This window comes from Sorex fumeus, unplaced genomic scaffold (assembly GCF_029834395.1).
Source record: "Sorex fumeus unplaced genomic scaffold, SorFum_2.1 ptg000061l, whole genome shotgun sequence".
NCBI classification, from domain to species: Eukaryota; Metazoa; Chordata; class Mammalia; order Eulipotyphla; family Soricidae; genus Sorex; species Sorex fumeus.
This window is the reverse complement of record NW_026606118.1, coordinates 14,887,769-14,912,581: the sequence shown is the minus strand read 5'-3', so window position 1 is coordinate 14,912,581 and position 24,813 is coordinate 14,887,769. Positions and strand designations below refer to the sequence as shown.

Here is a 24,813-nt window from a genome sequence, read left to right as displayed (position 1 = left end):
AGACTGCTGGTGAGACTGGCATTGCAACACTGTATGCCTGAAACAACTCTATGATGAACAGCTTTGTACATCATGGTGTCTTAATAAAAAATAATTTAAAAAAAAAGAGTCAAAATGCAAGTTGAAATAATTTATTCTCTTTATCAGCAATTTTCTTTAAGCCATTGTTGTCCTTTCTTTACGTTTTTTGCAGTGCCAGAGACCAATGCCAGGGCCTCACACATCCAAGCCACACCCCTGGCCGGCCAATTTTTTAGTGTCTTAGAAAATGTGTTGCTCAAGGGTCAGAGCTATAGTACAGCAAGGAGGGCACACATTTTGGACACATCTGAACCGGGTTCAACCACCAGCATCCCATACAGTCCCCTGAGCCCTGCCAGGAATGATTCTCTAGTGCACAGCCAGGAGTAACCCTTGAGCACCATCAGTTGTGGCCCAAACCCACCTCCCACCCAAAAAATAAATAAGTAAAAAGTATTGTTCAGGTTTTCGCGACAGCACAGCTATAGGGCGTTTGCCTTGCATGCAGCCAGCCCAGCCGAGCCGGGTTCGATTCCACCGCCCCTCTCAGAGAGCCCGGCAAGCTACCAAGAGTATCTTGCCTGCACGGCAAAGCCTGTCAAGCTACCCGTGATGTATTCAATATGCCAAACAAGTAACAAGAAGTCTCAAAATGGAGATGTTACTGGGCCCACTCAAGCGAATCGATGAACAACGGGAAGACAGTGACAGTGATTGTTCAGGTAAATCTAGGAGTCGATCAAGCTAATTATCAGTGCTACTTTTATTTCATACATACAATCAGTAAGCAGGGCATAAATGTTTCTAGATCCTAAATACTCAACAACTACAAATGTGGTACATAAGACTTCATCAGTGGTGGTGGAGAATGGGCACTGTTGGAGGGATGGGTGTTTGATCACTGTATGACTGAAACCCAAGCACAAAAATTTGTAAGTCTACAACTGTACCTCATGGTGTTTCACTAATAAAAAGTTTTTAAAAAATAAAATAAAATTAACATAAAGGAGTATTTTTTAGCACAGTAACAAAATTAATTCTTTTGTTTCTATGCTTTGGGCCTTGGCAAGCCTCGCTTACTACATGGGACCAAACTCAGTGCCTCACACAAGTAAAGCATGTGCCCTACCACTTGGTATCTCCCTGGCCCCTCTATTTATAAGCTAGTCTCCATAGGTAAAGAAATCACTGCTGCTTCTCAGCATGGGCCATATTAACTAACTTCAAAAACAATGTTAAAAAATTTGTGATATAGTCTTTTGTGGGAAAGGGGGTTGGGCCACAGTCCGAGGTGCTCAGGGCTCACTCCTGTCTCGTGCTCAGGAGACCGTATATGGCGCCGAGATCAAAGCAGGGTTAGCAAACACTTCACCCATGATAGCTCTCCAACTCCTTTGACAATTATTCTTGAAAATCAAAGTCCACTGCCCTACTGAAATGCTGTTTTGAATTTGGAGCATACCCACCTCTTTCAGAAGAACATATTTACTCCCTAAATTACAACCCTGATATGTAATTAACAACAACAAAAAAAAAAAAACATTCATTTCTCTGCAGTGAACTCTGGACATTAGTAAAGTCCTGTACCTGATTGGTATTTTTGATTGGCATGTAGTCCTCATCTTCTTTTTCTTCAGAGCAGTGACGAGTTTTCTTCTTATGCTTTTTACTTGTGTGTGAGTGACTTGACTTTGAGTCCTCCCCCTGCTCATCTAATATTAGATCGTATTTTGCGCTGTAGAGACTAGCTAAGGATAAACGAGGTAACTGATGACGGTAAAACATTATAACTAATACACATCTGGTAAAACAAAGGAAGCCATGAGGCTCAAATGTAGCTTCATAGCCCCCCCCCCAAAAAAACTCACAAAGATAGAATAAGTAAAACATAGAACTGGGGAGATAGTACATGATATAATGTGCTCAGTCAGGTGCACCCTTGGGCACTGCTGGGTGTAGGCCCCCTCACCCAAATTGGTGAAAACATCATACTGATACCAGTTATGATTTAAATTTTAATGAACTGAAATTAAACCAAAGTTTAACTTTCACCCCACAGTTAATTACATAGCCCTATGAATCACAAGTGCTTAGTAGCCCACACAAGGCAGTAGAGACATACCACTTTCACTAGAAGACTAAAACCTGACTCACAAATATGCCAAATTTCCTTTTTAAACTCTTAGTACTCTATATCTGGAACTCAGAGCATTTTAATCCCCTGCAGTTTTTCTTATCACCCACAGTTACCTCCACTTTCTGCTCTAAGAATATACTTCCTTTCATGTGTCCTACACGTACTCCTCCAATGGCAGTTACAAGTGGACAGTCTTCATTTAATTTCAAAAATTTGGCAAGTAAACAAAATCTCAGGTCTACTTTTTTATGATTCTAAGATCTCACCCACACTCCCCTAATTTTCATCTTTCAGATCAAATCTTAGTTTACTACTTGGTCTGTCTGTGTATGAAGTCTCCATGTTCATTAAGTCAGTGTACTTCAGACATTTCCTGCTCCAACACCAGCAATGCCTAATGCATTACACACAGTCTATACTTTTTCTATAGTGAATATGTAACAGAACAATCCGAGAGGCTGAAGACATAGTGCAGTGAGTAAGGTGCTTGTATTCTAGGTGGCCTTCCTGGGTTCAGGAGGGGGGAAAAAAAAAAAAGAAACAAAAATCAACCTGATAGTCATCTTTCCTTGATGAATACTTAAAAAAGTATGTCTATAGTGACTGGAAAAAAAGATTACTAAAATGTCAAAGAAGCTAGGAAAAGAAACCTCTTAACTTCAGAAAGAATCACAGGACAAAAATACCTCTGCATTATATAGTGTGATAGACTTATAATGAGAAAAATCAGTAAAAAGAATTAAAAGACGGGCTAGAGCAATAGCATAGCGGGTAGGGCGTTTGTCTTGCATGCGGCCAACCTGGGTTCAATTCCCAGCATCCCATATGGTCCCCCGAGCACTGCCAGGGGTGATTCCTGACTGCAGAGCCAGGAGTAACCTCTGTGCACTGCTGGGTATGACCCAAAAAGAAAAAAAAAAAGTTAAAAGACACCAGTATGTTTCACTGTTTCTTATCTTCACCTTGTAAGACCCTAAGTTAAACGTCAGTGAATTTCTTTTTCAATCCAGTAAAAGTCAAGTCTTGAGCTAGAGCCAAGTACAGCCAGTAAGGCACTTGCCTCGCACGCTGCTGACCTGGTTCAATCCCTAGAATCATATATGGTCTCCCAAGCACCACCAGGAGTGATCCCTGAGCATAGAGCCAGGAGTAAGCCCTGAGCACTGAGTGTAGCACAAAAAAAACAAAACAAAAAAAGTCACCTCTTGCACACAACAGGAGTCCAATAACAGATCGACAGACTACAAAGACTGTAGCACTGTCCTCCCGCTGTTCATCGATTTGCTTGTGCGGGCACCAGTAACTTCTCTATTGTGAGACTTGTTGTTACTGTTTTTGGCATATCCAATATGCCACGGGGAGCTTGCCAGGCTCTGTCATGGCGGGTACTCTCGGTAGCTCGCCAGGATCTCCGAGAGGGATGGAAGAATCAAACCCAAGGTCAGCCGCATGCAAGGCAAACGCCCTACCCACTGTGCTATCACTCCAGACTTTTCTTACAAAGAAAAGTAAGAAAACCATAGGATTTTGCTATCTATATAGCCATCATTTCCAAAGAAGTTAAACATACAAACACTGGTCACAAAAGACTTGGCTTAACTATAATAAGGAAATTTCTCTAATGAGAAATTTAAGACATTACAGTTACATAAAAAACTATAAATCATATCTGAATATTAACCTCAAGAATAGAAAGCATTGGGGCCAGACAATCAGCACAGCAGGTTGGGCTCTCGCCTTGAACCTGGCCAACCCAGGTTCAATCTCCGGCGTCCCGAATGATCCTCCAAGCCCACCAGGAGTGGTTCTGAAGCACAGAACCAGGAGTAATCCTGAACACCACTAGGTGTGGGGCCAAAACCAAGAACAACGATAGAGTAGAAAGCACATAAGAGCCTATAGAGCAGAGAGTACACTGCTAGACAATATAGTGGGCTACTCAGAGGTAAGCCCTGAGCACTGTTTGGTGTGCAAACCCCACCCCTACACACCCCCTCCCCAAAAGTAGACACCAAATAAAATTAAAACAAAAGAGGAGGGACCTAAAAGATACTAAAAGGCCAGGGGGATGCTCAAAGGAAGGGCTAGCGTGCATGTTCGGCATGAGGGAAGCCCAGGTCTGACCCCCAAGCACTGAGCCAGCAGTGGTTCCTGAGTACTGTTGTGTGGCGCAGAATCAAAACATAATGATACTGAAGACAATTTTCAACACTTTTTTTTTGCTTCTTAGGTCATACCCATTGATGCTCCTGGCTCTGCAACTCAGGAATTACTCCTGGCAGGGCTCAAGGGACCCTCTGGGATGCTGGGGACCACACACGGGTCGGCCACGGGCAAGGCAAATGGCTGCCCCGCTGGACTATCGCTCTGGCCCCAATTTTATTTTTCACTTTTAACTTTCTCCACACCACAGAAAAACCAACAAAGAGGCAAAGAGCATGTGAGAGAGAGAACAATATACTACATGACATTTTACAAAGCACCAGGAGTTAGGACCCTGAGTCTACACATGACGTATCACACAGCACTCTCCAGGCTGACCGACACACTGAGTGGTCTTGTAAAGGATACTCCTGTTTGGGCTTTACTTTATCTTTCAGAACCAAATTAGATGGTTTATCTTGTTCCTTTTCATACTCCTTGAAATCACTCTTGGTATATTTTCCACCTAATGAAAAAAGAAGTTAAAAAAAAAATCACCTAATTGATCAAAAGCAACAATCTATAAAACATGTAATATATGAGAGCTATTTTTATAGATGGCATATATTATCAGGGAACAGAAGAAAAGACTGAGAACAACAAAATCATCTTAATTCATCTTCTATTACCATTTTAACTGAAATTAGATACCCATTTATGTAACCATATGCTGCCACCTAACGGTATATGCGAAGATTACAACACCAAATTTTCAAATGACAGACTGAAAACTGCAATATTTTAGAAAAGCCATTAAGTCCTGAAGAACATTAGGTCCAGAGGAAATTGAGGGCTTGGGATCTGGAGTCTCAGATCTGAAAGAGTTTGCAGTTTTCAAGTAGAAACACTGAAATCCTCTGATCTGTCGAAAGAGAACTGCCAAACACTGGATGATTTCACTTATCTGTGGTATGTAGAGAAACAAACAAGGAAAGGGCCCCTATTTCTGGTAGTTTCTGAGCACACAACTGAAATGACCAAGTAGCAGGGGGGTGGAAAAGGAAGAGGCAAGAGGCAGACTTGAAATGACGTAAGGAGTGTGGTGGAGGGTGGTGGGCACTGGTGATGGTGAGGTCTAGTAATCTTGCACAACAAAACCACACAAGCTATCACTACTGCAACAGACACGTAACCTAAAACACAATTTTAAATGAAGTATGTATAAAACACTCTACATAACTGTGAACAAGTAAGCTAATGGAGGAAAGACCTTACGAGAACAGTGGAGATAACGTCTTGACTTCCTACAAAAGAGAACTGCTGTAGCAGTACTGCAAATAGCACTGTAGCACTGTCCTCCCATTGTTCATCGATTTGCTCAAGCGGGCCCAGTAACGTCTCCATTGGAGACTTTGTTGTCACTGTGTTTGGCCTATCGAATACATCACGGGTAGCTTGCCAGGCTTTGCCGTGCGGGCGAGATACTCTCGGTAGCTTGCCGGGATCTCCGAGAGGGGCGGATGAATCGAACCCGGCTCGGCCAAGCTGGTGGCTTGCAAGGCAAACACCCTACCGCTGTGCTATCACTCCAGCCCTACTGCAAATATAAAGAAATAATCTCAGTACTACTGAAAACTCTCATACTCAAAAAGAAAACCTGACGAGCGAGACTCTGAAGAGAGTCCGGGAGTTGAGGCGCGCGCACGCCGTGCATACAGCTGCCCCTGGTTCCACCCCTTGGAACTTGTTCCCTGAGCAGCACCAATGCAGCTGTGGAGGTCAGGGAGCACCAAAGGGGCAGCCTGGGGATCCAGACATCTGTTGGTCCTTGCAATAAACCTCTGGCCACCGGCCAAGAATCGCAGGGCAAGATGTTAAATATAATGCAGACATACACTGACATCTCCCTCGTCTGGGATACTAAAGAGCAACTATGCAGAATCAGAAACTGTAGGCATTACATCAATGACTGTTTATCCTAAGTCAAAAAGGAAAAAAAGCAAGCAAAGAAAAAAATAAATGAAGCAACGTACCTTTTCCCTTCCACTTAACTTTTGCAACTGACTGGCTAAAATCCACATGTATTCTTCGGTCGTCTATAAGCACATTGTCCATTTTGAAGAAAGCTTTTTCACAATCTTCTTCCTAACAGTAATTACAAAAACCCAAGAATAATAAAAGCACTCTTAAAATTCATTTAAAAAAACCAACAAGGGGGCTGGAGTGATAGCACAGTGGTAGGGCGTTTGCCCTGCATAAGGCCAACCCAGGTTCGATTCCCAGCATCCCATACGGTCCCCCAAGCACTGCCAGGAGTCATTCCTGAGTGCATGAACCAGGAGTAACCCCTGTGCAACGCCGGGTGTGACCCAAAAAGCCAAAAATTTTTTAATAAATAAATAAGTAAAAATTAAAAAAAACCAACAATAAACCTACAAAAATAGATTTCTGTAGCCAGAATACAGAAAATACAAAGTTTATCACTCAAGCACATTTAAATGTTTGTTATGTGCCAAGTGCTACTAAATGCTTGGGATTTACTATCCCCAATTAACTCTAATAGCAACTCTGTGACACTATTTCTCAAGAAGAAAACAGGTTTAGAAAGGTACATATGAGGCAGGAACCATACTACAGCAGGTCAGGTGCTAGCCTTGCACACAGCAGACCTGAGTTCAGTCCCCAGCATCCCACATAGTCCTCTGAACACCACCAGGAGTGCAGAGCCAGGAGTAAGCCCTGGGCACTGCTGGGTGTGGCCCCAAAACCAAACAAACAAAAAACAATACCAAACACCAAAGCTAATACCTGTATTTATACCTTACCTTCTCAAATTCAATAAAAGCATAACATAGAGATTCTCCTGTCTTCCAGTCACGGATAACTTCACAACTGCAAGTTTGAAATTAAAGAAAAGGCATTCACTTTTACTATTCAAAAATGAAAAAGAAAATGAAGAGTTAAGGGGCAAAGAAATTTAAGTTCATTAAATCACATTTCTCCAAATGGCATCAATAATACTTATTCTACTCTAAGTATACTATTTAGAGTTATAGTCTTAAATTCCTGAAGTATGAAAAAAATATTAAATGTTTTTTGGCAACCATAAATTAAAAGTAAATCCCAACCTTCCTTAGTGGCAAGAAGTCAGTATATGAAGTATCTGTAAGTGAAAAATAGAAAGAATAGGGGAATAGAGAGCTAGTACAGTGGGCAGGGCATTTGCCTTGTAGGCAGCGAACCCAGATTTGATCACCAACACCCCATATGGTCTCCCAAGCCCTGTCAGGAGTGATCCCAGAGAGAAGAGCCAGGAGTTAGCCCTGAGCACTGGAGGATGGAAAGGGGGGGAAGAGAGGTAGAGAAGGTCGGGAGAGAGAAGAGGGAGAGAGGGGGAGAGAGAGAGAGAGAGAGAGAGAGAGAGAGAGAGAAGAGGAGAGAGAGGGAGAGGGACAGAGACAGAGAGAGTACAAACTAGCAATTTTTTAAAGTATGATATATACTGTTTTGTCATGATTTTGACTAGATCCTTGTTCAGTATTTATATTTTATTTTATATTCAAAATCAGGGCCGGGGGGTTTGAGGCTCTACGTATTCCTGGAGAGAGCAGATGCCATTGGGCTACACTAGCACGCAACAGGGACGAATGGAGACATTACTGGCACCTGCTCAAGCAACTCGATATCAACGGAATGACAAGTCATACAAGTGATATATTCTGAGAAAAGGGATAAAGTTGGATAGGTATTTAATTTTTTTTTCTTCAATGATATTACTGTAGCACAGTCTTCCCGTTGTTCATTGATTTGCTTGAGCGGACCCAGTAACGTCTCCATTGTAAGACTTGTTGTTACTGTGTCTGGCATATCGAATACCTCACGGGAAGCTTGCCAGGCTTTGCTGTGCAGGCGAGATACTCTTGGTAGCTTGCTGGGCTCTCTGAATAACACCGAATCATACTTAAACCTGTTGCATTCACTTACTGTTACTTTGTTTTTGAGTTTGGGGGCATACCCAGTGGTGCTTAGAAGCTACTGCTAGCAGTGCTCAGGGGACCAAATGTGTATAATGCCAGAGACTGGACCAGGGTCGACTGCACATAAAGCAAGCCCCTTAACCCCTGTACTATCTCTCTGCCCACTCACTCTCTATTTTGTGCTGCATGTAGAAAAATCAATTCAATTATGCATATATATTGATATTTACTTATCTACACAAATACACTTTTCTTCCTACTGTCCAAAAGACTTAACACATTATGCCCACACAAAATTAAATTTTCAGATTCATCAAAAATGTCATTAGCTGCAGAGCCCAGCAGCTTGCGGCAGAAAAGTGAATGGACTATGTGTTAATCCATGGCACCATGCCTGCCCGGGAGGGAAGGGGTGTTGCTCCCTTCTGCCTTTTTCCCCCTGGGCAGCAAGATGGCTGCCTCCTCAGATCTTTTTTTTTTTTTTTAATTTTTATTAGTGAAACACCATGAGGTACAGTTGTAGACTTACAAATTTTTGTGCTTGGGTTTCAGTTATACAATGATCAAGTACCCATCCCTCCACCAGTGCCCATTTTCTACCACCACGGGTCCCAGTATCCCTCCCACCTCCCATCCCTCCCATCCCACCCTGCCTCTGTGGCAGGGCACTCCCTTTTGTTCTCTCTCTCCTATTGGGTGTTGTGGTTTGCAAAAGAGGCATTGAGTGGCAATCATGGGAGAAGCATGCTGAAAGTAGACTATAGACCAAACATGATTGTCACTCAATCCTCGGAGCTTTCTGGAAAGCCAGGTATGAGCTGGCAGTGACGGGGCAACTGAAACCTCATGGGAAAGGGACCGTTCCCGGCTCATCCTTCACGCCCTACTGAGGTCACGAGTTGCCCACCATGAGCGGCTCTCCGGCATGGCCAGGCTCCAGAGCCACAGAAACCAATCTCGTAATTATCTGGCTCTTGGCAGAAATCCCTCCAGGCTTAATAAGTAAAATATCAGAAATCCAAAACCACGCAGCCGCTATTGCGGCCGTGTGACATCATATGATTCTCATAACTAACTGTAGAAAACACACTATTTCACAATGCCTTTTCAGCAGTTCTGATTGTTGGGTGTAAACTCTAAACAATAATGGTGCATCTTTTGTAGAAATAATGAATGTAATCAAAGTAGATAGAGTGTTAAGCAGAATTCATCTGCCTCACAGGCTTTGGGAGGGGTGGGAGGGGGGTATATTGGGGTTCTTGGTGACAAAAAGTAAGTACTGGTGAAGGGAAATGTGTTTGATCATTGCATGACCGAGACTTAAACCTGAAAGCTTTGTAACTTTTCCCACAGTGATTCAATAAATAAATTTTAAAAAATGTTATTCGCAAATTACCAATACCTAATATTTCTGAGTCTTTCACTATTTCTAAAGATTACCTTCTTATTGGCCCAAATCTTGAAAATATTATCTCCAGATCCTCATCTGTAGTGACTGGGTTTAATTTACACACAAATAGGACATTTTCTGGAGGTTTAATGTCTGCATCTGGTAGGTCTCCCACCTAAAATAAATAAGAACATTAAGTCAATCCCTTCATTTAGTTCCTATTCTAAATACCATGTTCAAGTCTACAATACTGATTTCCCCCCAAATATCTAATTTACATTAGACACCTTAAGCTCGGGAAAAGAAATCTAAGAAAGAATTCCAAATTCAAAGTTTTACTGTCCTGGCAGTAACAGTAACAGTATTAATAGCTAATATTTACTGGTCTCTTTTGTGTGACCATCATGACTGGCACCTCATAGACCTCATTGCAAATTCTTTAAATGTCTCACCAAGTTAAGAGCAGCTGCCTAGCATGCACCTGACCCAGGTCAACCCCAGGCACCAGCATCAGCATCATTAGGTAAACCTTGGCCCCTGAGCACTCACCAAGCTGGCCCTGAGCACCTCTGAGTACAAGAACCGAACCATCTGTACAGCTGGTCTAAACACCCGCCCCTCCCTCTCCTAAAAATTACAAAGATATGGGGCTGGAGCGATAGCACAGCAGGTAGGGCATTTGCCTTGCATGCGGCCAACCCAGGTTCGATTCCCATATGGTCCCCTGAGCACCGCCAGGAGTAATTCCTGAGAGCATGAGCCAGGAGTAACCCCTGAGCATCACCGGGTGTGACCCAAAAAGAAAAACAAAAAACAAAAAAAAAAACAAAGATAAGCAAAACTCAAGGCAATTAATCACTGCGCCACCTGGTTAAAAGTTTAACTCCAGTTACATTACCCCATTAAAAATTCTGGACTTCCTAGACATCTCCATACTCTACAACAGTGATTATACAGAAGCAGCAGGCCAGACTGGATGGGATGTAAAGTAAAAGGCAACCAATCACAATTAACAAAACATAAACAAAAAGTTTAACCTGTAACATCTTAGTAATCTCTTAGACAAGGTCTTAATTTCTCCATGGTGAGACACAACAGTTTATACTAATTTTCTTCTAAGGAAACATTTTTTGATCATTCTGTTAGCTAATTATTGGTAACAAACGATATAGAATAAATTACTGAGGACCTGCTATGAGGGCAGGCTTACAGGGTGGGTGGGAAAAATGGGAGACAATGGTAGAGAAATGGTGTTATAGTGTTGGGACAGGTGTTGGAATATTGAATGCCTGTAAAAAATCATCATGAACAATTTTGTTAACCGCAGTGTTTATATAAAGTATAGGGGGGAAATTTATATATGTAGGCCTTACCTATTTCATGTAAACTCTATAATGTATTAACATAGATTTGCTTTAAAAGTTTTATTAATGACAGGTGAGACATGATTTCTGCCATAATGAGATCCAAATAGAACATAAAATTTAATGAAATATACTTTAGATTCCTGAGTTGAAACCATTATGTAAATGAAAATAGGCATTTTATATTGTATTAAATGGTTTTAATTTTATTTACATAGGTCAAAATCATACAGTAATCACAGACTGGCTTTTAATGATTTAGTATCTGAACATTCTATTTGCCATTTCTTAAAAGTTTTGTTGGAATAAGCAAAATAAAGTAAATTTGTTATGTGCCTCATGGGACATGGATGGGATTAGGAGAAAAACTGGGAATATTGGTGAAGGGAAGGTCAGAGTAGTGGTGTTGGAATACTAAATGAAACAACTTTATAATGAACTACTTTGTAAGTTACGGTGTTTTTAATAAAAATTAATTTTAAAAATTAAAAATTAATTTAAAAATTCAATTGCATAAATACTTAAAAATTATACGAATAGGGGCGAGAGTGATAGTTCAGCAGGTAGGGCGTTTGCTTTGCATATGGCCAACCTGGGTTCAATCCCCAGCCTCCCCCAAGCACTGCCAGGAGTAATTCCTGAGTGCAGAGCAAGAGAAACCCCTGAGCATCACTCGGTGTGACCCAAAAAGCAAAAACAAAAAAAAGTTATATTAATATAAACAATTGCAAAACAAACCAAAAAAGGGAAAAACAATTGCAACTCAGTTCATAAATTTTTTTAAGCCCCCTTTTATTTTCAGCTGTAGTGCAAGAGAAATTTAATTTCTTTATTTTATAATAGTACATGTTTTGGGAGCTGGAACAATAGCACAGCGGGTAGGGCATTTGCCTTGCACGTGGCCGACCGGGTTCGATTCCCAGCATCCCATATGGTCCCCAGCACCGCCAGGAGTAATTTCTGAGTGAAGAGCCAGGAGTAACCCCTGTGTATTGCCCGGTGTGACTGCCCCCCCGAAAAAAAGCAAAAAAAAAAAAAGAGTATATGTTTTTCTCCTAACAAATAAAAGACACACCTTCTATGTTGGCACTTATATAACACTGTCATTTTCATATTCTTAAAAATTCACTATCTTTGTAGAAACTGCTATATACTTTTAAAAGTTATCTTTCTGAAACATTCTCTCAGAGAGTTATACACTGCCACTTAGAAATATGCAAGAAATGTTAGGAATTTTGAACATGAGCACTAGCTGTCAGTAAATCTTGGGTAATACACATAATTCCTTCTAAAAATGAGACTGTTGGTTATTTTCAATTTTTTTAATGAATCACATGTGTATCCTTTTACTCACTCTCAGCACTCAATTTTTGTCCAGAGTGGTCATTTCCAACTATCACTGTCATAGTGGTCCCTTCTCTTTCCTAACTGCACCCCTCTACTTGTGGCAAGCTTCCAACAGTGGACCAGTCCTCCTGGCCCTTGTTTCTACTGTTCTTAGATATTAGTCTCAGATTGTTTTTTTAATATCCTACAAATGAGTGCAATCATTCTATATCTGCCCCTCTCCTTCTGACTGATTTCATTCAGCATGATATTCTCCAAGTCGATCCATTTATAAGCAAATTTTATGACTGGAGCGATAGCACAGTGGTAGGGCGTTCGCCTTACAAGCGGCCAACATGGCCGACCCGAGTTCGATTCCTCCGCCCCTCTCGGAGAGCCCGGGAAGCTACCGAGAGTATGCAATATGCCAAACACAGTAACAACAAAGTCTCCAATGGAGATGTTACTGGGCCCGCTTGAGCAAATCGACGATCAACGGGAGGGCCTTTACCTTTACCTTTTACCATTTTTTTCTAGTGTCTGTATAGTATTCCATTGAGTAGATAATACCATAGTTTCTTTATTCAGTCGTCTGTTCTTGAACACTCAGGTTGTTTTCCAGATTCTGGCTACTGTTAAACCCTATTTTCCAAAAGAGCATTGGAACTATCTAGAATTCATTTTTTACACTATATAAAATCTAATCCAGACAACTTAGCTTTTTAACATTTTAAGGTTGTCAAAGACTGAACACTAGCTCACAGTGAATAAGCTTTAAATACTTGCAAATAGGGCCAGGCAATCTCTCTGATAGAGGGTACCGCATGGAGTTGCAAGCACTACAGGGGTACAGTGGCTCCCAGAACCCAGGAGTGAAGACTCCTTCCCACCCACCAGCCAAAAGAAAACAAAAAAACAAAACAAAAAAAAAACTGAAGATGTTGCAAAAATTTGAACAAAAGATAAATTATTTTACCATTTCTAACAGAATAGCTTGAGTTTTGGCCTCTTTTTCTGCCTTTATTTCTTCTACTTCTTCAGCTGATCTTCCTTTGAAATCATCGATTTCTTCATCTGCTCCAATTCGCCCACTCTATAAGGCAGAATTTAGAGAAATATAATTAAAAAATATTTCTTTAATATAAATTTAAAGAATAAAACCTAAGGGGGCAGAGATGTAGTTCAGCAATAGAGAACTTTCCCCACATATGTGAGAACCTTCTGGTTCGATCAGTCACCAAAAATAAACACATAAATCCACACACAAGGAAGACATACTTTAGTCTTAACTCCATCAAATGTATTAAGACTAGCATGAAAAACAAACTAAATGCTCTGAAAAATAGTAAAGGAGATAAGGCGCCCATACAGCATGCCACCAGCTCTGGTTCAATTCCCAGCAGCACATGTGTTTCCAAACACTGCCAGAAGTGACCCAAAATCCAAAATGAAACAAATAAAATCAAAACTCTAAAAATTGATTTCAGGTAGTTAGTATTAGTCCAGTTGATTTTATAAAAATTAAAATGAATGTACAGAAATTAGACCATTAAATACTACTTAAATGCAGAAGATAAGTGATCTTAGCAAATAAGTAACAGATCCCACCATGCTTGTTTTGATACATATTCCCTACTACAAAGCTAAATTTGGTTAGCAAACATTTAACCTTAAAATATGGAGGGAGGCTGGAGAAAGAGCTCAAGGTTGGCTGAGTACAGGCTTTGCATGCAGGAGGCCCAGTTTCAACCCAGCACTGCGTGGTCCCCTAAGCACTGTTAGGAGAGACTCCCAAGCACTGAGTCGGGGGGGTAGCCACTGAGCATTGTTAGGTACAGCATGGGAGGGAGAGAGAGAGAGAGAGAGAGAGAGAGAGAGAGAGAGAGAAAGAGAGAGAGAGAGAGAGAGAGGGGAACATTTCCAAGGTGTTCATAAAGCTTCAAGACCAAAGTCTATGAAAAAATGAGTATCTCTCTAACACAAAACTTATTCTAGTAAAAATGATAATGATAATTATAAACAGTATAACCATTCAAAAGAAATGTTTTAAGAAGTTGAATCTGGGGCTGGAGAGGTAGTAGGGGTGAAGGCGTTTGTTTGCATGAGGCTGATCCCAGTTTGATTCCCAGCACCATGGGTGGTCTCACTGATCACCAGCAGGAGCGATCCCTGAGCACAGGGGTAACCATAGAGAACAGCACTAGACATGGCCCCAAAGCCCCCAAAATTAAATAAAAAAGAAACAAACAGAATCTATATAAAATATCAATATTCATGTACATTACATGAAAAGAGAACCCGACTTACATCTAGCTGCTCCCTTGTAGGCTCTGGTGATCGATCAGGAATTAATAAATCAGGAGGGTCATCAAACGGATCATCTAAAATCACTGTATGATTTATCCTTACAAAAGAAATCCAAGTCAAACATTACTTTCAAGTTATTTCAGATTTTGTAAAGATTGTAATGTATGTCTTAAGTCTTTGCAATGCCAAAAGAAATGAGTTCTTTACTGCATAAGAATGTTATCAGAGCAAATAAAAAAAAATTAAAGGATTGAAAAAAAAGAATTTTACTAGAGTACTGGTGCTACTGGCTTTTGTAGTATTTATTACTCTGCATTACTAAGACATAACAAATTTCTTAGTACATTTTTCCAAACTGCTCAATAATCTATATTTTTTAAATGACTGAAAAATCAGTAATTCCTCCCAAAATAAGTATAGATAATTTGTAGAAGTATAAAAAAAACGAAAATTTTTTAGGATTCTAACAATCCTTTATTGCATTTTAGAATTATGCAGTATCTAATTCTATTGTATGCTGTCACTCAGGTGAGACGGAGTTCAACACATTCCATAAAACGCAAACACTTTTGTAACCACACCTGATATCCTGATAAGGTACGAAGTCCTTGTCAACAAAGGTCTCATTAATTTTCTTAATTATATCCATGCCTTCTGTCACTTCTCCAAACACTGTATGAACACCATCAAGGTAATCTAGATTATCTCCTGTGGTAATAAGGAACTATATAAAAAGACAAAGAATTTTAAATACATAAATATAATTCAAAGTGCAATCAATTTATCTTGTTTAATCTTCAAATAATCCCAGAGAGGGGCCAGAGAGAGAGAGTACAAAGAGAATACAGAGAGAATAAGGCACTTGTCTTCCATGCAGATAACTCAGTTCAATCCCCCACACCTCATGTGGTCTCCCAAGTCCACCAGGAATAATTCCTGAGCATAGAGACAGGAGTAATCCTGAGCACAAAAAAAAAGGAATAAACCCTGAGCACAGCCAGGTGTGGCCAAAAAACAAAAAAAAAAAAAAAAAAAATTTTAAATTTTAAAACATACAAACAAACAACACTGGGGAGACGAATGTGGATAAGGCTCTTGCTTTACAGTGCATATGGTCCCGTGAACATCATATGGTCCCTGAGCATCACCAGGAATGATCCCTGACCACAGAGTTAAGACTTAATTCCTGAGTACAGCTGTTGTGACCCCAAAACAATAAAACAAAAAATATATATAAATAAAAAGAAATAACTTTGGGAAATAGGACAGGGTATAAGGCTCTTGCCCAGCACAATGCCTACTCCAGTTCGATCCCCTGAACCCTATTAAAGTGATGCCTGAGCAGACCCAAGAGTATGCCCTGAGCATGACCAGCTATAGCCCAAACCCTCACCCCCACCCCGCCACTGAAAAAGCAGCAACTTTGGGAGTTCCTCCCATATCAATTTAATTCAAAACTCATCTTTTCACCTATTTCCTAACCTGTGATCCATGTTGATCACTGCCATTGTTCACCATTGATACCGTGCCTTTCTTCTTGTGCTTAATTCTTGGCACTTTCTCCACCTCAAAAAAGCTTGCTTGATCACCATACAATTGACTGAAAGCACATATTATGAAAGATTATAAAAAGAGAAGTAGTCTCAAAATAAAATATAAAAATACTAACTAAAGACTCTTCACAGAAATGCCACTATGATTCAAAATACATTTTTGGCTATAGTTAGAAAATGTGTGAGGAAATTTTATATTTAATACATATTTTAAAATGAAAATGAAAATATGCCATTAACAATGTTAAGAAGCTATTTAAATTTTAGTCCATTAAAAAAATAAAATATAACAATAAATAAGCAAAATTAAAAAACTTACCCAAAAACAGACTCTCCTCCTCGGCCAGTGCCTGTAGGATCTCCAGTTTGTATAATAAAATCCCTCTATAATATATAGAATACTTTATTCAGAATTTGGTCAATGGTTTCAATTTTTTTAAAAGATATAACTAGTACATACCAACTCACCTGTACATTGTGAATAAGGCAATAATTATAATATTTTATTTTGCACAACTTCAGAAAGTTCAAGCAAGCTGAAAAAGAAGTAAACACTAAATTTATCATGGTGGTTTACAAAACTTTTTCAAGTCAAAGCAGTTATCATAATCTAATTTCTAAAATCACCAAAAAAAAAAAAACCCGTACAATAATAGCCAAATACTCAAAACCATGCAAAAGGGAAAATGTCTTTAAAAAGACAAAATGCATTAAAGTATATTTTTGATCTCTTTTTTCCATATTTCCAAAGCATTTGTATTCATGGAGATTATACACATAATCAGGGAATAAACAACTGTTAATTAGTAGACTGGTTATGTAAGAAGAAAAAGTAAAGAGGATGTGAAAGAACCCAGAGATCTAAGGTGTGTACAAATTATATTAAATTAGAAAACAAACTGGGAGCCATTTTAGTTCCCATTGTGATTAAATGGTCCCTTACCAAAAATCCATCCCCTTACTAGGTACCAGTTTTCTTAGATACATTCGAACCAATAAACACTGAGCATTTTCTAGGTGCTTGTAACTGGTACACAAACGTGGTCCCTTCCCTCTAAGAAATTTATCATCTAGTTGTGAAGAAACAGTCTTACCAGTTCTAAAAGTAAAATAGAAATCAGAAAGACAACGATATGTAGGTTATCCCTGCTCTTAAGGAATTTTTATTAAACTGGCTCTCTATACCAAGGCACAAGCAGTTTCAATACTGGACATATCTGATAATACTGTTTCTGCTACCCAAGAAGTAAAATGGTAAAAGTAGTTCTTCATATGCCACAAGGTGAGATGAGGAAGTGGAGCAACAGCACAGCAGGTAGGGAGCCTGCCTTGCACATGTCTGATCTGGATTTGAACCCTGGTACCATATATGATCCCCTGAGCCCTAAAGAAGTAATCCCTGAACACTGAGCCAGAAGTAAGCCCTGAGTACTGCCCGGTATGGCATCTAAACCAAAAAACATAGTGGGGAAAAAAAAAGGTAAAATGCCACAAGGGGCTAGAGAGAGAGTCCAACCGATGGCAGTACATGATTTGTGTGCAGGAAACATGAGTTCAATCCCTGGCACCGAATGGTTCCAAAGCACAGCAGAGAGTGACCCCTTCAGGCCAAGCCAGGAGTAGCCTCTAAGCACAGAGCAAGTAGCCTGAAACACAAAACAAATTAAAAATAAAATGCCACAGGGTTCAAAGCAGAGAACTGTTGTTTCTGGCCAGGGAAATAAAAAGATCTCGTAGAGATTTTAAAGAAGTAGAGATCTCGTAGAGATTTAAAATAAGTGGATTAAGGTCTGAGAAAGTACCCAGGGTTTGATCCCCAGCACTGTATGGTGCCACGCGCACCATAGGACAGAGTTGGGACTCCCCCTAATTTTACAGAGCCTGGAGGCATCTGGAGAGACTGTCAATGGGGTGAACACAAGTTTTGCCTGCAGGAGGCCCAGGTTTAATCTCCAGCACCACATGGTCCCCTAGACAACCCCAGGGAGCACAAAGCCAGGAAGAAGGCTCCCCTCCCCCCAAAAAAGGCCTTCAAGAGTTAAAATATTACTTACAAGGGTAAAAACGATCTATTTTTAATATTACTCTGGCAATACAGACGAACAGTAGATAAAAAGTGAGGGGGAGAGCTGAGCAATAGTGCCCTGGCACCCCATATGGTCTACCACCAGAAGTGAGTCAAAACCCAAAACAAAACAAAACACACACACACACACACACACACACACACACACAATTGAAAAGGCCAAACTGTAAGAAAAGCTTGAATATCACACTTTTCACTGTTTTTCTAGACCAAGATTTTTTTTACTTGCTTTGTTATTATTAAACATATACTAGTTCTTTTACTAGGAAGCAAAACTAATAGATCTAGGCAATAATAACAAATGGTAGTCAAATTTTTGAATGAACAGTTTGAGCCCATTAATTCTAACATCTTAAAAGTAAAATTCAAAGGTAATGTTGTTAAAAATATAAAATACCGCATATTAAATATTTTTGCAAAGAAGAAAACAAATAGAAGAAACAGAACTTAACATATTGTTGAGTCAAAAAAGATATTACAGATCAAATTAGAGGGACGGCAGTAATAGGACAGTGCAGTGGGCATTTGCCTTGCGTGTCCGACCAGGGTTCGATCCCCGGCATCCCACAGGGTCCCCCAAACTAGGAATGATTCCTGAGTGCAGAATCAAGAGTAAGCCCTGAGCATCACCAGGCGTGGGTCCAACAAACAAACATAAAGATCAAATTACAGATCAAAAAGATATTACAGATCAAATTCAGAATGACTGATAAATTGGCCGAGATTCTGTCCCACCAACTTTCAAGGAGGAAAAAAAAAAGGGTGGGAGACTATATATTCAAAGATATTTAGGGGCCAGAGAGTTAAATACAGAGGGCAAGGCACTTGGATTTGATCCCCAGCACCCCATATGGTCCCCTGAGCACTGCAAGGAGTAATTTAGCGCAGAGCCAGGAGTAATCCCTTGAACATCACTGGGTGTACCCCCCAAAAAATAAACCAAACACAAAAAAACTTTTTTTTTTTTTTTTGCTTTTTGAGTCACACCCAGCAGTACCCAGGGGTTACTCCTGGCTCTGCGCTCAGGAATTATCCCAGCGGAGCTCAGGGGAACATATGGGATGCTGGGAATCGTACACGGGTCGGCCGCATACAAGGCAAATGCCCGACCCGCTGTGCTACTGCTCCAGCCCCCACAAAAAAACTTTTTAAAAAATAAACTAGGGGCTGGAACGATAGCACAGTGGGTATGGCATTTGCCTTGCACACGGCCAACCCAGGTTTGATTCCCAGCATCCCTTATGGTCCCCTAAGCACCACCAGGAAACCCGGATGTGATCCAAAAAGTAAAAAATAAATAAAAAGGTATTTGTTAGCTATATCAATCAATACAACTTTATCTTGGGAATTTGTCTTTGGGGGGTCGGATGTGAAGTTGGACCACACCAGGTGGCGCTGAGGTGTCAATCCCAGTGAAGCATGAGGGCCCGTATGGTACCAGGGATTGAACCCGGGTCTCCTACATGCAGAGCATGTGCTTAGTCCTTTACGCTATCTTTCCAGCCCTTCTGTAGCAGTTTCTTGTAGAACTAGACACAGTCCTAATGCAAAACCCTGCAACCAGACCCACGTGCATGCTAAACCCTGCATATTAAACCTTAGGGTTAATAGCAGCTTTAATTAAATTACCAAAATTAAGAAGCAATCAAGAGGCCCTTTAGTAAGTCAATGGATCTTAAATGCTTAAATTAAATAAACCAATGAGAAAAGACTACCTAAAGTTTGATTCCATCTGGTAGGATAACATTCTGGAAAAGGAAAATCTAGAAATTGTAAGAGATCCATGGTTGGCAAGAACTATGGTGGAATCGGCTTTAGGAAACCCCTCACATAATCTGAGAGTTTCCCTGCCTTACTCTCCCCCTTCCTTTCTGTTTCCCTAAAGTCTTACTGAAAAACAAAAATAATTTTAAGGAAAGAAATTACAGCATGAGCCTATCTATAATGGTGAACACAAGTCAGCATACATTTGTCCGAAACCACAGAACGGATACCAGGAATGTACTCTAGGCCAGGAGAGGCTGAGAGGCAGAGAATATGCCTAGCCTATAAGAGGCCCTGGATTCGATTCCCCTGGCACAGCTAAACAAAAGCACAAACAAACAAAAGTCACCGCTAATAATAACTATGAACTTTGGGTGATCAGGACATGTCAATCCAAGCTCATCAAATGTGCCACTGAGAAAAAATATGTATCACTGAGTACTAATACTCAACGTTCTAATGTTCAATGTACAAACATTCATTGTACTGTTCAACTGGTAAGTTAGAAATGTATAACAAAGTTATCACCGTGATAGGGAAATTAGATAAAATAAGACACACTGTGCATGTGTGAAGGTAAACGAAAAATCTACACTTTCCCCTTGGTTTTACTATGAAATTTAATTTCGTAGTATATATTGACAGACAATATATGACTTTTGCTGGGAAATGGACCAAATGGAGCAACTGCTTTGCATATGGGGTCCTGGCGGTAGTGCTCCAAGGTCCTTCAAGTCTGAGAAACAGAAAAGACACCTTTCCCAAAAACCAGCACTGTGCCAGATGCAGCCACTGAGTACAGCCTGGTGGGGCCCCAAAACAATAAAATAAAATAACTGCTGGGATAAGGCTCATTGATAAAGTGTCTTTTTACATGCATGAGACCTTGGTTCAATCCCTAGGCTGCCAAAAAATAAGGTATATCAAATATGTTGAATTTATGATAATAGAAAATGTGAAAATATTTGGAAATCACTGCTAATTTTTTCAAATGTGAATGATTTTTGGCAACTTTTAAAAGTATCTTTTAGGGGCTGGAGCATTGCACAGCAAGCAGGGGGTTTGCCTTACACACAGTTGACCTGGGGTCTATTCCCAGCATCCCATATGGTCCCCGGAGCACCGCCAGGATTAATTCCTGAGTGCATGAGCCAGGAGTAACTTCTGTGATCACTGGGTAAGATGCAAAAAATAAATAAAAGTATCTTTTAAAGCTATAGATTGAAATAACTACTTATTAGTTAAATCCCTCTTAAGGAATTAACAAAACTTTGACAGAGGCAGAGACATCAACAAAACAATGACATCTATGTGCAAAACAACTGGGGTGTTTGTGGGGAGGGAGGGAGGGAGGGAGGGAGGGAGGGAGGGAGGGAGAAAAGGGGAGAGAGCCACATCTAGCAGTACTCAGGGATAGCTGTCCTGGTTCTTTGCTGAGGGGTCACTCCTGGTAATGTCTAAGGACCATATGTAGTACCTGGGATCAAACTGATGTTGGTATGCACAAGGAAAGTGCCTTAACCCCTATACCATCTCTGCACCGACAACTATTAAAACAAAACTGGTGATTCACACATTAAGGTTCATCTGCCTCCTACTATTTCTGTGTATGCTTTTAAGTTTTATATAATAAATAGTAAGGGAAAAGAAGGAACAAAGTCTTTTTACTTTTTACTGATTAAGTAGTTATATACACCATCAAACCACCCTCCCGTTGTTCATTGATTTTCTCGAGCGGGCCCAGTAACGTCTCCATTGTGAGACTTTGTTGTTACTGTGTTTGGCATATCGAATATGTCACCGGTAGCTTGCCAGGCTCTGCCGTGCGGACGAGATACTCTCGGTAGCTTGCCGGGCTCTCCGAGAGGGGCAGAGGAATCGAACTTGGGTCGGCCATGTTGGCTGCGTGCAAGGCAAACGCCCTGCCGCTGTGCTATGGCTCCAGCTAGAAAACCAATCCCAAGGTTGAAGCAAGAGCAGAGTGGGGAGGGCGTTACATGCATACAGCCAACCTCAGTACGGTCTGCGGGTTGGCTGCATATGATCCCCATATGATCCTCTGAGCACCGCCTAGAGTCATTCCTGAGTGTACAGCCAGGAGTAACCCCTGAGCATCGCCAGATGTGACCCAAAAAGCGTAAAGAAGGAAAGAAAGAGAGAAAGAAAAAGAAAGAAAGCCAATCCCATACTGATAAATATATTCAACACTATCTTTAGTATTGCAAGCTATACTGCTAATCCATTCTGTGCTTGCTAGCTGCAAGTCTCCAGTCTCCTGTTAGTTCCTTAACCTCTGAGGAAATGGCCCACTCATTTGCTAGCTGCAGCTCCACAGAAGAGAATATAACAGGAAACAACACAATCAAAGCAAAATACAAAACAACAAAGAATACAAAATCTGCAGCATACTTTGAGTCTCTGGATTCCACCATCCTTGAAACCAAGCTTTCTTCAGTAACACAAAGCAATCTATTTTATTTACTGTTAAGGTGAGTTTCTATGACCCACACAGGACTCTAAGACAACAACCACACATGCACATATATGCAGAGTCTTGTGTGTACCCTGCAAGCGGTAGCAATGCACGAGGGTGCTCAGGATATACAGAGACCAGAAACACAGTTCCTTGCCTTCTTGGAATGTACATTCTTGAGGAGACAAGATTCGCAAGGAACTTCAGAAAGGGGCTGAAGAGATCGCTCAAAGAGGGAACGCAGGAGCCCTGGGTTCATTCCCGGGCAAGATCCCAGGCGTACTGCACCGGGAGTAGCGACACACACGCCCACTTCTGGGTGAGAAAAGAAAAGTGGGGTAGAGGCAACAACAGTACGAGAGGCGCTGTCTCGGCGGGGACAGGGCTTGCAGCAAGAAAAGAGGCACAAAGTTTCTTGCATATATCAATAAACTGCATTCCATAGCAGCACGCTCAGGATTGCAACAAATCTCTCCAGCAATCCCGTTTCCCAGTCGATACATTCGCCACTCAGCGGCCAACGACCTTCAAAAAAGAAAACCCAATGGGGCTGGAGCGACAGCACAGCGGATAGGGCGTTTGCCTGGAACGCGGCCGGCCCCGGGTTCGATTCCCAGCATCCCATAGGGTCCCCCAAGTACCACCAGGAGTAATTCCTGAGTGCAAAGCCAGGAATAACCCCCAGGCCCCATGCATCGCCGGGTGTAACCCAAAAAGGAAAGAAAAAAAAAAAAACGATCTCCAGGCCTCAAAATCCTGCATTCTACACGTAAAGCCTTAGCAAGACTCTGGTGCACAGCAGGTCATACAAGAACTACTCCAGATTGTAACGTAACAGGGAACAGACTCCCTGTCGGCACCTTCCACCGAACGGGGTCGTTCCTCCAAACCACGACCAACGACCTGGCTGCGGAAAACTTCCCAAAAAAAACTTCCAAACGAACTGTGAAGAAAAACCCCTCGCCCCACCCCGCCTTCCAAGGAACGAATTCAAGGGTCCAGCACTCTCCGCTTGCTCGCTCCGCTCCTCCGAGCCCCCCAGAGCCCCGACTAGCTCCTCCGTTTCCATAGCAACGCACTTTCCAACACCGCTAGGACGTTCAAAAGGGTTCTGGTGTCTCCTGCCTCCCCTCCCCCAAAAGGGGAGAAAAAAAAAAACCCAAACCCACGAGGGCAAGACGCCTGCGGATGCACTGACAACACCAAGACCCCCTCCCCCATCAAGGACCTCGACCCAAGGGGTGGGCACCAAAAAAGGCGTGCAGACAAATCGACGGCGCTTTTGCTGGAGTTCGGTGCACGCCGCAGGGCAGCCCTTCCTCCACGCACAATTCCCCGGCTTCCCCGAAGGTTGTCACCCACCCGGGCGTCCCCCACCCGTCCAGCCCCCCGTGGCTCCGCGCCCGGGTGACGCGCAGGAAAAAAGCACAAAGGCGACAGCCCCGCGTGCCTGCAGGCTACACGCCGTGCCCGAAGCCCTGGGGGACGACCGGTACCCGGATCCTCGGGAGAACCTCCCCAACCCCGAGGTCCGCTCCAGACACGGCCCCGCCGCGGCCCCCCGGGGCCACCACGGGGTCGACGCCGGGACCCCCGAGCGAAAAGGGAAATGAAGAAGCGCGCGGCCGCGGCGACGGAGCGCGGCCGGGTCGGGCCTCACCGCGAGGCCGCTCCTCGGTGTACAAGTCGATGACGACGTCGCCCAAAGTGGTCTCCAGAAGAACCGCCATGGCGCCCGCTCCTCCTCCTCCTCCTCCTCCTCCTCCTCTACCTCCTACTCAAGCTCCACCGCCGCAGCAAGCCTGGAGGTGACAGGCACAGCCCGACGACCGCCGCGGCGCGCGTCACTTCCGGCGCGACGCCTCTACGTCATCGCCCCCGCGACACCGCCCCTTCCGCTCGGCTCGCTTCCGGAAGAGGGGGGCGGCGCCCGGGCCGCTGTGTGGGGCTGTGAAGTCCCTCTTGGCGCTTGGGTGCCGGTGGTGTAGGGAGCCTTGTGGTTCAGCCGGGTCTGGGCGAAGGGTTTTGGTCCCTGTTTGGGACGCGGCTCTGGAATCCGCGCCCCTTTTCTGCTTGTCTGGAGCCCGGGTGCGATCCCGGCTCCACCGACTTCCGCCCCCCTCTCCCCGCCCCCTCCCCGGGACTCTGCGCCTTTCTTGCCCCTAAATCGGCTTCTAATTCGCCTTTGTGGGGGCGGGAGCGATAGCACATCGGGGAGGGCGTTTGCCTTAAGGCACGCGGTCGACCCGGGTTTGATTCCCAGCATCCCATAT

At 42.3% G+C, this 24,813-nt stretch overlaps 1 protein-coding gene across 1 annotated transcript in view; it reads right to left on the bottom strand.

Moving 5' to 3' along the window:
- PPIL4 (peptidylprolyl isomerase like 4) overlaps positions 1-24,365 on the bottom strand; it is a 32,946-nt gene extending 8,581 nt beyond the window's left edge. The window contains exons 1-12 of the mRNA XM_056126023.1: positions 24,201-24,365; positions 16,686-16,753; positions 16,537-16,601; positions 16,147-16,264; positions 15,246-15,388; positions 14,665-14,761; positions 13,334-13,450; positions 9,718-9,842; positions 7,126-7,192; positions 6,334-6,445; positions 4,730-4,826; positions 1,609-1,756 (exon numbers count right to left, since the gene is read on the bottom strand). Coding sequence (XP_055981998.1) covers positions 1,609-1,756; positions 4,730-4,826; positions 6,334-6,445; positions 7,126-7,192; positions 9,718-9,842; positions 13,334-13,450; positions 14,665-14,761; positions 15,246-15,388; positions 16,147-16,264; positions 16,537-16,601; positions 16,686-16,753; positions 24,201-24,270 — 1,227 coding nt within the window. The 5' untranslated portion in view covers positions 24,271-24,365. The remainder of the gene's footprint in view (positions 1-1,608; positions 1,757-4,729; positions 4,827-6,333; positions 6,446-7,125; positions 7,193-9,717; positions 9,843-13,333; positions 13,451-14,664; positions 14,762-15,245; positions 15,389-16,146; positions 16,265-16,536; positions 16,602-16,685; positions 16,754-24,200) is intronic.
- Between the last annotated feature and the right edge of the window lie 448 nt (positions 24,366-24,813).